Source organism: Acinonyx jubatus, chromosome E2 (assembly GCF_027475565.1).
Source record: "Acinonyx jubatus isolate Ajub_Pintada_27869175 chromosome E2, VMU_Ajub_asm_v1.0, whole genome shotgun sequence".
In the NCBI taxonomy this organism is placed as follows: Eukaryota; Metazoa; Chordata; class Mammalia; order Carnivora; family Felidae; genus Acinonyx; species Acinonyx jubatus.
The window spans coordinates 49,759,973-49,773,826 of NC_069396.1; the positions used below are offsets into that span (position 1 = coordinate 49,759,973).

The 13,854-nt window shown below is 67.4% G+C and overlaps 2 protein-coding genes across 9 annotated transcripts in view; one reads left to right on the plus strand and one right to left on the minus strand.

The window, feature by feature from the left end:
• Positions 1 to 3,531, plus strand: part of PPP1R37 (protein phosphatase 1 regulatory subunit 37) — a 41,204-nt gene extending 37,673 nt beyond the window's left edge. For 2 of the 5 annotated variants that reach the window (XM_053210863.1, XM_053210866.1), the window contains exons 8-13: positions 171 to 283; positions 1,099 to 1,240; positions 1,329 to 1,495; positions 1,632 to 2,364; positions 2,663 to 2,787; positions 2,893 to 3,530. In XM_053210863.1, coding sequence (XP_053066838.1) covers positions 171 to 283; positions 1,099 to 1,240; positions 1,329 to 1,495; positions 1,632 to 2,364; positions 2,663 to 2,751 — 1,244 coding nt within the window. In that variant the 3' untranslated portion in view covers positions 2,752 to 2,787; positions 2,893 to 3,530. Of the gene's footprint in view, positions 1 to 170; positions 284 to 1,098; positions 1,241 to 1,328; positions 1,496 to 1,631; positions 2,365 to 2,662; positions 2,788 to 2,892 lie in introns of all 5 variants that reach the window. The other 3 variants (XM_053210864.1, XM_027037770.2, XM_027037769.2) reach the window with 3 other exon arrangements.
• A 1,481-nt stretch (positions 3,532 to 5,012) lies between these two features.
• On the minus strand, positions 5,013 to 13,751 carry NKPD1 (NTPase KAP family P-loop domain containing 1). 4 transcript variants are annotated; one of them, XM_053210085.1, is made up of 5 exons: positions 12,966 to 13,033; positions 12,091 to 12,161; positions 11,760 to 11,987; positions 9,444 to 9,575; positions 5,015 to 8,086 (listed from the first exon to the last, which is right to left on the minus strand). In XM_053210085.1, the coding sequence occupies exons 3-5, from the start codon at positions 11,905 to 11,907 to the stop codon at positions 6,216 to 6,218; spliced, it is 2,151 nt and encodes a 716-aa protein (XP_053066060.1). In that variant the 5' UTR covers positions 11,908 to 11,987; positions 12,091 to 12,161; positions 12,966 to 13,033; the 3' UTR covers positions 5,015 to 6,215. The 4 variants fall into 4 exon arrangements, with proteins under 4 accessions (XP_053066059.1, XP_053066060.1, XP_053066061.1 ...); XM_053210084.1 differs by having other exon boundaries at positions 5,013 to 8,086; positions 11,760 to 12,161; positions 12,966 to 13,751; XM_053210086.1 differs by lacking the exon at positions 12,966 to 13,033 and having other exon boundaries at positions 12,091 to 12,179.
• Positions 13,752 to 13,854: the final 103 nt, after the last annotated feature.

The following is a 13,854-nucleotide window of genomic DNA, read 5'->3' on the forward strand; positions in this document are numbered from 1 at the left end:
GGCGACACTCGAGCAGGGTCCTGAAGCGGACAGGGCGCCGTCCTGTGCTGGGCCTGAGCCTGTGGGGGGGGCGGGGGGGGGGGTCCCGCGCTCTCACTGGCCGGCGGCTCTGGTGCCCCCGGGAGAGGCACTTAGACCACAGGCGGGACTCGCCCACGGGTCTCCTCCAGGTCTGGCCTACATCTGCGAGGGTCTCAAGGAGCAGAAGAAGGGGCTGGAGACCCTGGTGCTGTGGAACAACCAGCTCACGCACACGGGCATGGCCTTCCTGGGCATGACGCTGGTGAGTGGGACCCGGGAGAGGGGAGGGCGCCCACGTGTCCACCACCACCTCTCAGCGCCGCCGTCTTCCCCGATCCGGCTTCTCCCGCCGTTCAGGAAGCCTTGCAGCAGCCCTTTCCGTGCTGTTTGAGCTCTCCTTCGGCTCCCACGGCCTCTTTGTCCCGAGGAAAGTAGCCTTGCTCTCGCTTCCCTTGTCTCTTGGCGCCCAGCACGGTAGCCTAGCACAGTGTCTCGCACAAGGTGAACATGTTATGCATGGGAAGTTACTATTTCTGGAAGCCTTCAGTACGTTTTAAATCTTTTAAAATAAATACGTGGGGGGCGCCTGGCTGGCTCAGTCAGTTGAGCAACTGACTTCGGCTCAGGTCATGATCCCGTGGTTTGTGAGTTCAGGCCCCGCGTCGGGCTCTGTGCTGACAGCTCGGAGGCCGGAGCCCGCTTCGGATTCTGCGTCTCCCTCTCTCTCTGCCCCTCCCCTGCTCGCGCTCTCTGTTTCTCAAAAATAAACATCCAAAAAAGTTTTTTAAATAAACACGTGGTATGTAAAACAAGCCCACAGGATACAAAGACTCCCGTCCAAGTTAAGAATCACCAACGGCCAGGTCTGTGCCCTGAGCCCTTGGGTCCCAGCAGGGAGTGGGCCCGGGGCTGGGGGCGGACAGGGCGGCTGGCGCTGTGGCCACTTCTAAGTATGCGAAGGACCTGGCCTGAAGCAGGATTGTCCGGGCGACGCTGCCGGAGAGGGAGCACTCGGTGTGCCTCTTTCCTGACCGGCCTTCGGGGCCTCGCCTCACTGTCACGCCCCGCCCCTTGCAGCCGCACACACAGAGCCTGGAGACGCTGAACCTGGGCCACAACCCCATCGGGAACGAGGGCGTGCGGAACCTCAAGAACGGCCTCATCAGCAACCGCAGCGTGCTGCGCCTGGGCCTGACCGCCACCAAGCTCACGTGCGAGGGTAGGGCGCGGGGCCGGGCCAGGGGAGCGGTGCCCGCGGGCTTGGCGGGCGGCTAGCCCGTGGCCAGCCCCTGCGGTCCCCCTCCCAGGCGCGGTGGCGGTGGCAGAGTTCATCGCCGAGAGCCCCCGCCTCCTGAGACTGGACCTTCGGGAGAACGAGATCAAGACGGGCGGGCTCATGGCACTGTCGTTGGCCCTCAAGGTGAACCGCTCACTGCTGCGCCTGGACCTTGACCGTGAGCCCAAGAAGGAGGCGGTGAGCTGAGTGGGCCCTCCCCTGAGGCCTCTGGCGGGCAGGCAGGGCAGGGCGGGCCGGCCCGGGGCCACCGCAGGGTTCCCCCCGCCCCGGGGACAGGCCGGCCAGAGCCCTAGCCGGGCCGCTCCGCCCGCAGGTGAAGAGCTTCATCGAGACGCAGAAGGCGCTGCTCGCCGAGATCCAGAACGGCTGCAAGCAGAACTTCATGCTGGCTCGGGAGCAGGAGGAGAAGGAGCAGCGGCTGCAGCTGTCGGCCTCCATGCCCGAGATCACTGTCACCGAGCCCCAGCCCGACGAGGAGCCCGGGGACGAGCCCGCCGCCAAGGCCCAGGAGAACGGGGCCCCGGACCCTGCCGCCGGGCCGGACTCGGACTCGGACTCAGACTCTGAGGAGGAGGATGGGGAGAGGGCCGAGGCCCCCTGCCCCGCCCTGGTGCCCCCCTCGGACTCCCTGGGCCCTGGGGACAGGAGCCCCCCAGGCAGCCCCTCCCCCCCCACCGAGCAGCGCATTTCTGTGTCCAGCCCGGGCCGGGGCCACAAAGTATTTGTGGTGACCCGGGTGGAGAGTCCACCCGAGAGGGCAGAGCCCCCTGTGCCTCCCACCCCTCCCGCCTCCCCTGCCCCCCCTGCCCCTCCTCGTCCTCCCTCCCCACCTGCCTCAGCCTCCCCTCCCGCCTCACCTGCCCTGCCACCAGCCGAGGCCGTCAGCACTCAGGACCCGGGGGTGTCGGAGCCTCAGTCGCCGCTGGAGCCGCCTCAGTCAGGGCCACCACTGCCCAACGGCCTAAAGCCCGAGTTTGCCCTCGCACTGCCCCCGGAGCCGCCCCCGGGGCCCGAGGCCAAGGCGGGCAGCTGTGGCCTGGAACACGGTGAGTGCCGCTCTGGGGCGGGGTGCCCAAGGGCCCTGGGTGCTGTGTGTGACCCCAGGCAGGCACCTGCCTCTCGGAAGGCTTCGGTGTCCTCTTCTTTAAAATGGCCCGTGCAGGGGTAGGAAAGAGTAGGACTTGACCCTTGGCCCCCACCTTTCTTCCCTCGGATCCGGGGCAGCTCTCCCCGGGAGGGAGCAAGGCCAGATCTGTTAACTGGAGTCTAACGGTGTCACTGGTACCCGAGACCCGTGCTGCCCTGGGGGTCAGACTGGAACCCCCATCCCCGCCTGCCTGACAGGAGGTCGCCTGCCCTTTGTCGCCTCCCCTTGCAGAGCTGAGCTGCTCCAAGAACGAGAAGGAGCTCGAGGAGCTGCTTCTGGAAGCTAGTCAGGACTCTGGGCAGGAGACACTGTGACACTTTAGGTGAGGCAGGGGCCCCAGAGGGCTGGGGGGGTGGGGGGGCGGCTGGGGGGCTGGCAGTAGAGCCCCTGGCTCTGACGGGCCCTCCCCCAATCTCTCCTCCCCAAGTTCCTTTTCCCCCCCTCCCATCAGTCTTCGATGAGCTGAGGCCAGAGCCATGAGAATCTGCTCACCTTCACCCCCAGCCTCCCTGAGGCCCAGGCCGCCGGGGGTGTGGGGGGCCTTGCTGGGGGCCCCCGCCCCGCACAACAACACTACACGGAGTGCAGGAGCTGCAGGGGGTGCCCTCCCCGCCCTGACTTAAGCACTTGTATCTCTGTGTCCGGCATTCGAAGGCTCTGGGCTGGGGGGATGGGAGGAGGAGGTCTCCGAGGACATCGGCCACCAGGCCGGACGCCTTTTCAAGAGGGCCTGTTCGGCCCGGCTTGCCCTGTGGTGGGCAGGAGTCCCGGGTGGTGGAGGGGTGGCCCCCCGGTGGCCCCGGGCACAGGACCGGGCGGAGGGGCGGTGAGTGGCGGTGGTGGAGATGCGGAGAGCAGCCCCAGGTGGGGTGCGGGCCGGGGCTGGGGGTGGGGGGTGGGGGAGCTGGGAGCAGAGAATCAGAGCTTTCTTTTTCTTAAGTGCAATAAATCTATCAGGGAGCTGGGGCGGGGAGCAGCCAGGGTTCTGGAGACCCTGCTGTCCAGGCCCCTTGAGGCTGCGCCCTGAGAGGCACTACAACCCCCGGGGGCGGTGTGGGTGTGGGGTACGGGTGGGCAGAGGGTGGGGGAGGGGCTCTTCCTGTCGGTGCAACTCTGTTCACACCTTTTCTAATAAACCAGAGCTGGGTTCACCACACTCGCCTGCTCTCTGCTGGTGCTGATCGTGGGCGCCCCCTGCGGGAGTTGTGGGCACAGGGAGCGGGGCGGGCAGGGCTCGGTCGTCTGCAGGGTTCGTGCCGTGGTCCCCCAGAGGAAAACTGGGAGGCTGGACAGACGAAAGCCACATTTCCCGCAACAGTCCCTGCCTTGGTGCACCCCCTCTGCCGACTTTTTTTTTTTTTCCCCTCTCCTGTATCTTCTTCCCACCTGCGTCTCCAGAGGGAGACAACCCCAAAGCATCTTCCGGCTTCAGGCCTAGGCTCTCAGGGTGTGGTGGAGACGAGCCGTCCACAGCTCAGGGAGCATGGCCACCGGCTGGCCCCCGGCGGCCCCAGACGCTCCGAGAGTGCGTGGCCCTTCAGACTTCCGGGCGCCAGAACCAGGAGAATACACTTCTGTTCTAAGCCACCCGGGTCCCGGGACTCTGTTGTAACAGCCCGGGGCCACTAACAGACCGGCCGCGCGGGGGTCCTGGTTTCCACCTGGATCCTGGATCCAGTCCTGGATCACCAGGGTGGATCCCCTTGGTAAGTGTTTTCCCTTGGCCTTCGGCCGCCCAAGCGTCGCTGGGGCTTGTGAAGACCCAGCGAGTCCAGATGCTGTGGCCAGACGTCCGTGCCGGTACACGGGGTTTGTTTTCGCGCATGTGAAAGTTCAGGTAGCAGGCAGCCGTTCCCCACAAAGTGACTTGTGGCCCCAGGTCTCGCGTGGCTCTGCCTCTGCTTAGGCCCCGGGGGAGCCCCTGCACCCGGCGGGCGGATGGGGGAGGAGAGTGGAGAAGGCAGACCTGCTTCTTCACTCGTTGGCGCGACGGGAAAGGGACACAGTCGCTTACGTTCCTTTCCGTCCATGGGAACCAGCCCCGAGGACTCACCTGGGTGCGGGGTCCCAGCGGCAAAGCTGCACAGACCATGGCAAGGCCGGTGGCCCGTCACCGTCCGGCTATGCCCAGCTGCCCTGCGACACCCACCTGTCCCCCCGCTTAGCTTTGTTGGACTCAGGCTTTGTCAGCGTCTAAGAGACACGGGCCACAGATGGCACCACGTGACGGGGGCCGCGGCTTCCACCCCCCCCCCCCCCCCCCCCGCCAGTCTCCGAGTTTGTTCCCTCTCGAGCGGGCCCTGCTCCTGCTGCTCATCTGTTCCCACCTCAACTGGAGGTGGTGAGAAGCGGAAGGCGGAGCCAGATCCGCCGAAGGGAGGCAAAGGGGAGGGACTCACCGGCTCCGATCCCACGCCTACGGACAGTGAACTAATGGCATCTCGGGGTCCCACGTGTCTCCGTGGGGGCTTCACTCTCCGGCAGGCAGTGCCCCCCCCGCCCCGCCCCCCCCGCTGCCGGAGAACATCTCGCAGGTGTGGGTTTACTCCAAGCTTAGCCCTGCCCGGACTGGAAGGCAGCCCCTCAGTCAGTCACATGCCGGCTTCCTGCCCCGCGTCCACTCGGAAGCAGTCGTTGGCCGGTGGAGTCGGGGTGCTGTGCCCAAGCCTTGGAGCTGAGCAGTGCGAGGTCAGTACCCCCACCAGGCCGCACGGCCTGAGGGTGGTGCCTTCGAAGAGCTCTCGGCTCCCTCTGGGCCTGTCCCCTCAGCCCTTAGGGCCTTGGCTCAGAGGTCACACCCTTGAGCTCTGGTCACACCGGACAGGTTAAGTGCTGGTCCCCCCTCCCCAGCTGGACTGGATCAGGCATGCCGCGGGCCTGAGTGGGTGGCTACTTGGACCAGCGAGGACGTAGAAGGTGTCTGAGGAGTGCCACCTGCCTCCTCGCTGTATCACACGGGTGGGAGGGGAAAGTGTGAGCCGCAGTAGCTAAGAAACACCACCGCCCCCACCGCGGCCTGGCTCTGGCTCCAACTCTGTATGTCCCACAGGTTCCCATCTCTGCGCCTCAACTTCCCAGTCCCCAAGGGGCTCATCAGGTGGCCCTGGATGGCCCGTGGGCAGGTGCTCCCTGGACAGTTACTTGTTCCGGGGTGCAGCGCTGCCCGCCCCAGCTGGCGGAAGTGCCGGCGAACCCTAATTAATCCATTACGCCAGGGGCAGAGCGCCACCCTTGGAGTGGACCAGCCTGCTGAGGTCACCGGGGACACCGCCCTCGGAAATGCCTGCAAAGGGGCAGGCTAGGGTGTGGGGACAAGGACCTGGATCCCCCAAGGCCTCTCGGCGCTCCCTGTTGCCTGAGTCAACCCGGCACATCCGTCCTTCTGCCCTGCCTCAGTGGCCTCACCCACCGCCCCCACGCCCTCTTCTGCTTCCCGGGATGCCAGCAATGAGGCCCCGGCAGAGGCTGCCCGACTCCCCAGGGGGTGACGTGGGCTTGGCGGGACAGGGCAGGTGTAAGCCAGGGAGACCAGGACATGAAGACCCACCGGGGCTTTCACATCTCCCGTTTATTGCACTTGAACCCGGGCTGCTTCTTCACTGGTCCCCCCGCGCCAGCTCTCAGACGCCGGCTCCGACACGCTGCGCCTGCCTACAGCTCTCTCCGGCTCACAGCTTCGCCTGGGGGTGGGGGGCGGGGTGGCCACCGGAGGCCTCATCCCAGACACGGGCCGCGGGCCGGCTGAACCCCTCACACCCCGATCTGGGCGGCGGGAGGAGCCGTTGCCTCCCGGGGCTCCCGGGGCACCCACTCGAGGCCCGTCCCGGGCCGTGGTTTGCCCCCGTGCGCCCGGTCCCGTGGGCGGTGGGCCTCGCCGGCGTGCCCGGGGGCGTGCCCGGCGCCCTGCCCTGACCCCAACGCCCCGGGCGCGTGGCCGGCTCCATTGGCGGCGTGGGACGCGGCGTGAGCCGGGGACCCGGGCGCGCTGGGCGGCTTGAGCGCGCTGACCGCCCGGATGAGGCCCATGCGACGGCGGATGGAGTGGTCCAGGTTGACGGTGCAGCGCAGCAGGCTCTGCGCCTCGGCCACGGTGAAGGGGAAGTCGGCGCCCAGGAAGCGCTCGAAAAGCTCGGGGTCGCCGTCTAAGTCCAGCACGTTCTGCAACGCCTTGGTCATGGCGTGCAGCTCGCGGCTGTTGTCGCAGAACACGTCCCAGAGGCGCGCGCGGGCCTCGGGCGCGCCCCCCGCCTGCTGACGGTCCTCCAGGCACTGCAGCGCCCAGCTGAGGCGGCACGGCCACTGGTTGGCGAGCACGACCCACGCCACGGCCTGGCGCGGCGTGGGGCCCGCGAAGTCCCCGTCCTGCTGCTGCAGCAGGCGCACGGTGATGGGCACGGTGTTGACGATACGCCGCATGGACACCACGTTGTCGGGCACGTACTCGTACAGGCAGTCGCGCTCGTCGTGCAGGCAGAAGAGCGCCTCCTGGATGCGGCGCGCCGCCTCGGCGTCTATGCGGCTCTGCGCGCCCTGCGCGCCCGCCTGCGTCTCCACCGCCAGGAGCTGCGCGACCTCGCCGCCTCCCCCGCGGCAGCCGGGCCGCAGCCTGCGCGTCATCTCGCGGTAGAGCAGGTCGTCGCGGCTCTGCACGGCGTCGTGCAGGAACTGCAGCTTGGTGCGGCGGCCCATGATGGGCACGGAGAAGGGCAGCGTGACCGTGCGGTTGAGGAAGAGGTAGCCGTTGTCGGCCGTGCCCTTCATGGAGCCGGCGCTCTCGAGGCACGCGGCCAGGATGCTGGGGTCCACCACCAGGATGAAGATGAAGGGCGCGTGGCTGTCGGACAGCAGCGTGTTGATGGCGTTGAGCACGCCCACCACGCGCTCCGGGTAGCACGTGTCCAGCCCGGTGACTTCGAGCACGACGCGCAGCCGGCGCCGCTGGTAGATCTCCAGGAAGCACAGGAAGTCGGTGAGCAGCTCCACCTCCTTCTTCACCTCGCACATGAAGCCCAGCTGGCTGCCGAACTTCTCGCGAGACACCAGCCGCTCGATCTTCTTGCGCTGGCTCACGAACAGGTGCTTGCCCACCGAGTACACGGCCATGAGCAGCCCCGAGCCCGACAGCGTGGTGGCCGCGCCGCCGAACACCCGGAGCAGGCTGCCGCCGGCGGCGCCGTGGCCCGGCGCGCGGGCGCCCACCGACAGGTAGAGCAGGCCCACGCCGAGGCCGAGCGCCGCCAGCAGCGCCAGCAGCGCCAGGCACACGCGGCGCCGGCAGTGCCACTCGCGCTGGCAGAAGCCCGGCGTCGTGGCCGGCTTGTTGCCCAGCACCGAGTACACGCTGAAGGGCAGCGCGCCGTAGTGGTGGCGGATGCCCTCGCACAGCGTGGTCACCAGGCCGGCCCACAGCTTGTCGGTGCCCGCGTACTGCCAGGCGCTGAAGCGGATGAAGAGGAACTTCACGTTCTTGCGCCGCAGGTGCACCTCGGTGATGACCGGCTGCAGGAACACCAGGTACCACAGCAGCCGCGGGAAGCCCCAGCCGCGCACCGCCCGCGGCTGCCACCGCACGCGCCGCAGCTCCTCGGCCTCGCGCTGCGCCGCCTCCTGCTGCATCAGCGCTGCGGGGAGCGAGGGGAGGGCGGGCGCGGGGAACCGCGTGAGGGGCGGGGCCCAGGAGTGGGAGGTGGAGCCAGCCCCCCCCCACCCCCCGTAACAACTCCCCGGACGAAAACGCTGACGCGGGTGCGGGAGGGCGGGAGCAGAGGCCTGCGCCCCCCGCACGGACTGGAAAAGGGCTGGGGGCGGGGCCCAAGGTCGTGGGTGGGCAGAAGCGGAGCTCCCAAGGGAGAGAGAGGACGCGAGCGGGAAGGAAGGCCCTAAAGAGTGAAGGAACGCGTGCGAGGTGCTGCGGAAGCGAAGCGCAGGGCAGCAGAGTACAGCCTTGGTCTGATTTTCCTGGCTCCGTGCTCCACCTCCTCCTCCAGGAAGCCCTCGCTGATCCCCAGGCTGGGTCAGGTGCCTCCTGGGCACCCCAACCCTACCCACTACTGGGGGGGGGGGGGGTCATCCCTCTCTGGGGACAGGTCTGCCTCCCTCTCTGGACTGTGAGGCCAGGAAGGGCAGGGCTCTGGTCGTCTTGGGCGTCCTGCGTCCCCTGGACGCCAAGGAAGTGCTGGGGGAAGGAGTATTTGAAGGATGGATCGAGAGGTTGAGGGGCAGGGTGGGTCTGCTCTTGAGGTCGGTGAACGATGAGCGGGCCTGTGCCAGTCACCTCGTACAGACTAGGAGCTCCAGAATGCTGCTTCCTTTTTCCTTCTAGCTGAATGTTTTCTCCTCCCAGGACCCTGTTTGTCGCTGTGTGACAACACAGGGGCAGAGGCCGGCTCACCGGGGCCAGGCTCGTGGAGGTGAGTCTCCTCCGGTCCCTCTGGCCACCGTCAGGCTGGGGTCCGGGCAAGGCTTGAACCAGGTCCGAGCTGCTGTGGATCCTGGCCACGTGTCAGCCCCTGTGCTCACTTAACACCTATCTGTTAGGGGTCTTGTGGACACCAGGCCCTGCCCGGGCCACTGCTGAGAAGAGATGGGTCCGGGGGACGGGGGGGTGGGCACAGGAGGGACTTTGCGGGAGCCAGTGAGGACCCTGGGTCTTCTCCCCAGAGTGTTGGGGAACCAGGGAGGGCTTTTGAACAGGGGGAGGATGGGGCTAGATCTTTATCTTTAAAAAGATTCCTTGGAGCAGATCTGGCAGAAGAGGGGATGAGACTGTTGGCCGGGAGGCCAGAGAGGGAACGAGCCGGGAGCCGGGGGCAGAGGCTGCGGGCATCAGGAGGGACCTGGTTAATGCTGACTTCCGGGTCTCTGGACTGGGGCAGGCCGGGGACGCCTGAGGCTGGGCAGGGATCAGAGGCTCCGTTTCCCCTCCTCCTTCCCCCCGCCCCCCACCGCCTCCCTCCCCCAACACACAGAGAGCCTCACCGGTGATCTTGTCCAGCATCATGTGCAGACGGCAGCCAAAGGGGGCATAGAAACCCACGGTCACAGGGACAGGCACGTGGCAGAGGGTCTTGGCCAGGCAGCTGCAGTAGACATCATCTTCTGTCAGAATATCTGGAGGCCGGGGTGGGGGGCGGGGGAGGGGAAACTGAGTCAATGAGGCTGGCCGGGCACCACCATCCACCCATCTGCCCTCCAGAGAGCCCACCCTCAGCTCCTGCCCGCATCGGCATCCCTCTCCCCACTTCCCCGAGGTGACTCGGGTCAGACCCTCAGATGGAGACTTCTGGGGCAGTAGGCAACCCCCTCCTCTGGGTCAGATGTGTCCCTCTGGGCACCGCAGGAGGAGCTGACCCCAGACCCGCCAGGGAAAGGCCAGGAGACACCCCACCGATCCCCAGCACAGAGGCCCATGGGAGGCCCTAGGTCACCAGGGTCACCAGGCCCAGCCACCAGCGCGTGATTCTCCCAGAAAAACCCCATGGGCCTCTCTCGGGACTTGAGGCTCTCAGATGCCTAAGACACCTCTCTGCAGGCTCCAGAACCTTGCGTGTCGGCTCCTGCCTGCTCTGCCAGCCTGGCCCCAGTGTGGAAGGGCCCTGACAGTCACACGCGCCTCTCAGCTTCCTGTCCATCCCTTACCCTGATCTCTCTCCCTCTCCAGGACCCCATGCCCACCAGCTCCCGTCCTGCCCCCAAGCCCAGGCAGACCCGCCTCTTGGTCCTGGCCCTGCCACCTTTCTCTGCATGACCCAGGGAGAGCGTTGCCATTGAGCGAGGCTCAGTCCCTCCTTCTGGAGGGTGGGTGCAGAAACACCGGGCAGCGTGGATGCTACAAGGATGGGCCGGGGCGGGGTGGGGGGCACTTGGTCAATGCCATGGTCTGGGGTGGCCATTTAGGGAGCAGGTTCAGGTTTAAGTCCTTGGGCATTACGGCGTCCACTTGACTGAGGGCACCCTGCCTCCCAGATCCCCCCGCCGAGTGCCACTTCTCAGCCTGGGGTTGGGGCACCAGAAAGGCAGGGTTCAGCTGTGGGCTGTGCCAGGCCAGCCTCCGGGTGGGTGCACGGTGGGCCCGTGGTGGGCCCGTGGGCTGCAGGATCCCCGCCCCCTCCCCGAGGTCAGCGCCAGGCCTGGGGTGGCCTCACCTCGTCAAGCCTCTGCTTCTGTGTGTGACATGGGCATCACGGCCGAGAGCCACCAGCGACGAGGTGGTGCCTGACCTGGAGCCCGAGCCCCTGCCTGGCTGTTGCTCTACTTTCAAACCAGACCCGGAACCCAGCCACGTGTCCCCATCTCCCCTGCCACCCCCTCGGTCACCCCCCTCGCCTGCTCGGACTCCGGCTTCCCATGCTCACCTCCCACAGCGCACCCTCCTGTTAGATCCCAAGCCAGCTCGCGGCTCCCGCCTCCCCCTCCCCACAGCCACCAGGCTGTGGCCCCGTGTGACCCTCCCCACACTCTGTCCCTGGAACGGGCCACCTCAGAGTCTGCATTTGCTGATTCTTCTGCCACTTACTTGAGAAGACTGCCCCTTCTTTGCTCAAATCCTGCCTTCCTGAGGCCCTCGCCCGATGACCCTATTTAATTTGCGAGCCCTGATGCTCCCTTCGCTCCTCTCCCAGCCCTATTCTCCCCCAGCGTGCCTATTGTGGGGTGACACGCTTAAACTTCTCTGATTCCTCTCACGGCCTGTACCCAGCTCCCCTCCGCCGCCTAGAGATCGTGAGCTCCGTGTGAGGGGGGCAGCCTCTGCCCTGCTCCCTGCCATCTCCCCACCCCGCTCCCCCGGAACAGAGCCGGGCACCCAGGACAGCCGTCCAGTCCCAGGGTGGATGGATGGATGGATGGATCCCTCCCCTGGCCACGCTGTTCTCTCCAGCCCCCAGGCCAGTCCCTGCCTCTTGCTTTAGCTGCATGTTTGACTGTCTGCCCCACACCGGGGCTGGCCAGCAAGCTGGTGCTTGTCACCCCCTGCCCCAAGTTCTCCCTGGCCTGCCGGGCTGGGGGGAGGGAGGGCCGGGAAGAGAGAAAACAGAGCAAGGCTGTCAGCAGAGGGAGACGGCCAGGGCCCAGACCCCTGGCTGGCCCGGACAGAGGCCCCATGGACAGGGCAGGCCTGGCCTGGCAGATTTGGATCCCGACGGGTGAAGCAGAGGCTCGGGCAGGGAGGAGCAACCCCCGAGACAGGGACCAGAGTGAGAGGGGAGGCGGGCAGGCTGAGGAGCAAGAGGCCTGGACAGCGGGGTAGGGGGGAGAGGCGGCAGGGACGAGCCCGCAGGAGGACTGGGTAGGCACCCGAGCTGTAGGTGAAGGAACCGCAGGCTGCCGGGGCGGGCAGGGGGCGGGCATCACTGGGCCTGCTGGGCTCCAGGAGGGTGCCGGCTGCAGGGGGCGGGGCCGGGCCGCCGCTGGCCATGGCAGATGCTGCGGTGGCAGGTGACATGGTGGGCCTGGGGGGCGGCTGGGGGGCGCTGGCCGGTTGCGTGGGGGCAGCAGCGGTTGCAGGTGGCCCGTTCTGGACCCCTGGAACGGAGCAGAGCCGCTGTCGCAGGGGGCTGGGGGGCCGGGGGCCGGGGGGGCAGCCGCTGACACCCCCCCGGGTGTTGTAGGCCAGCTGCCAGCGCACCTGTGGGGGCAGCCGGCAGGGCCCGTGGGCTGGAAGGGCCGCCGGGTCACGGCGCCACTGGTGACAGCATCCTGGAAGGAAGGAAGTGGGGGTGACTGGGCCTGGGTCCCTGAGCCCTGGCGGGCACTGGAACCAGGCCGAGTCTTCAAGTGGAGGCCGGGGCTGGTCCTTCCTCTGAGGCCCCGGAGAAATCAGAGAAAATGAGGAGGGGGTGTGGGCAAGGGAGGGGCCGGTCTCCGTGCTCTCCCGTGGGTGGGAAGAAGAGGTGCAGAGACCTGGGCTCTAGCCGGGCGAGGGGCTGGAGCGGGGACGACGACTTGGGAGTCCCTGCTGCCCCCAAAGTCCTCGGCCCCTAGGGGATGGGTCCCCAGGGCTCGGGGAGCAGAAGGGAATCCATCAGGAGCCGGCCTGGTTGGTCCCGAGGAGGCTGGAGTGGTGAGAGGTGGCCAGGACTGAGAAGAAGGGGACGCCTCACACCCGGGCTCCAGCAAGGCTGGTGGGAAGGGGGCTGTCCCGGGAGGCGGGGCCTCCCGAGACTGCGCTGCCCCCGCCCCCGCCCCAGACCCCCATTCGTACCCACTCAGGGGTGGGGAGAGCTCACAATCCGGGGCGGGGGAGTTCTTCCCATGCTTGGGGGAGGGGTAGGCCGGCTGGGCCTCCCCCTCTGCCACCCCCATCCTGGACTCACGCTTTTGGGCTCCTGGGGGCCCACGGCCCCCACCCGCGGCCCCTTTACGCAGAAGCCTCCGTGGGGAGCAGTGGCGGCCCCTCTCCTGGGCCCTCAGGTTCTCCTCGTGTTCAGCCATCCACTCGGCGGCCTCCCCGCTCACAGACCACTCTCCCTGCCGGGACGTCCCCCCAAACTGAACCCCTACCTTTATGGCGCCCCAACTCCGGGTCCAAGAAGTAGCGCTCGGCGGGGGTCCGAGAGGGCAGGGCGCCCTTGGCGAAGTGGACGGTGTAGTGTTTGTGCATGGCGGCGGGGGCCCTGCTCGGGGGAAGGAGAGGGCTTAGTGCCCGCGTGGCACCCTTGGGCGTCGGCAGGAAGAGCCCACCCCCGGGCCGTGACCTGGGACAGGTGAGAGATCCTGTCCCTGACACTGGGGCCCTGGGTCACCAGGGGGGCGCAGAGGTGCTCTTCAGAGTAAAAGTGAGTGGTCGCGGCGGGGGAAGGACAGCTAGACGTGAGAGAACGGGGAATGGTTATGCGGGTGCTAGGGGCTGATTTGGGGTGCGTGAGATTTCCCAGGGCTGGTGATTGGGTGTTTGGGCGCCCCTGGGGGCTTCTAAGAGGCCAGGACAGGGGGGCTGCCTGGCAGCTGTGGGCCGGGGAAACACGGGAGCCTGGGGGTGCCGAGTAAACTCAAGGCACCACCAGGTATTGGGGGTGTGCGCCGTGGGAGGTGGCGCCTGGCACCCTTTGAAGGGACATGTAACCGGCGTGGTGGGAGCTGGGAGCCCCGGGAGCCACGGGGTGACTGAAATTCCAGGGCCGGTACATCTAGGGCCTGGATGAGGGCGGAAGGGGAATCCTGGGGCAGCACATTACATCACGGTGGTCCAACCCGGGAAGAGACTCAGCAAACTCGGGGCGAGATGGGGCGCACAGGTTTAAACTGTAAAGAGCCGAAAGCAAAAAGGGAGGGCGGGATGCTGTGGGGGGGGGGGGGGGCGGTGAAGCAGAGGGGCAGAGGAAACCGGGGTGAGGACGGGCTCAGTGAGGATTGGGGGCCCAGCGCGTGGCCCCTGCCCGCCTGCCCCCCA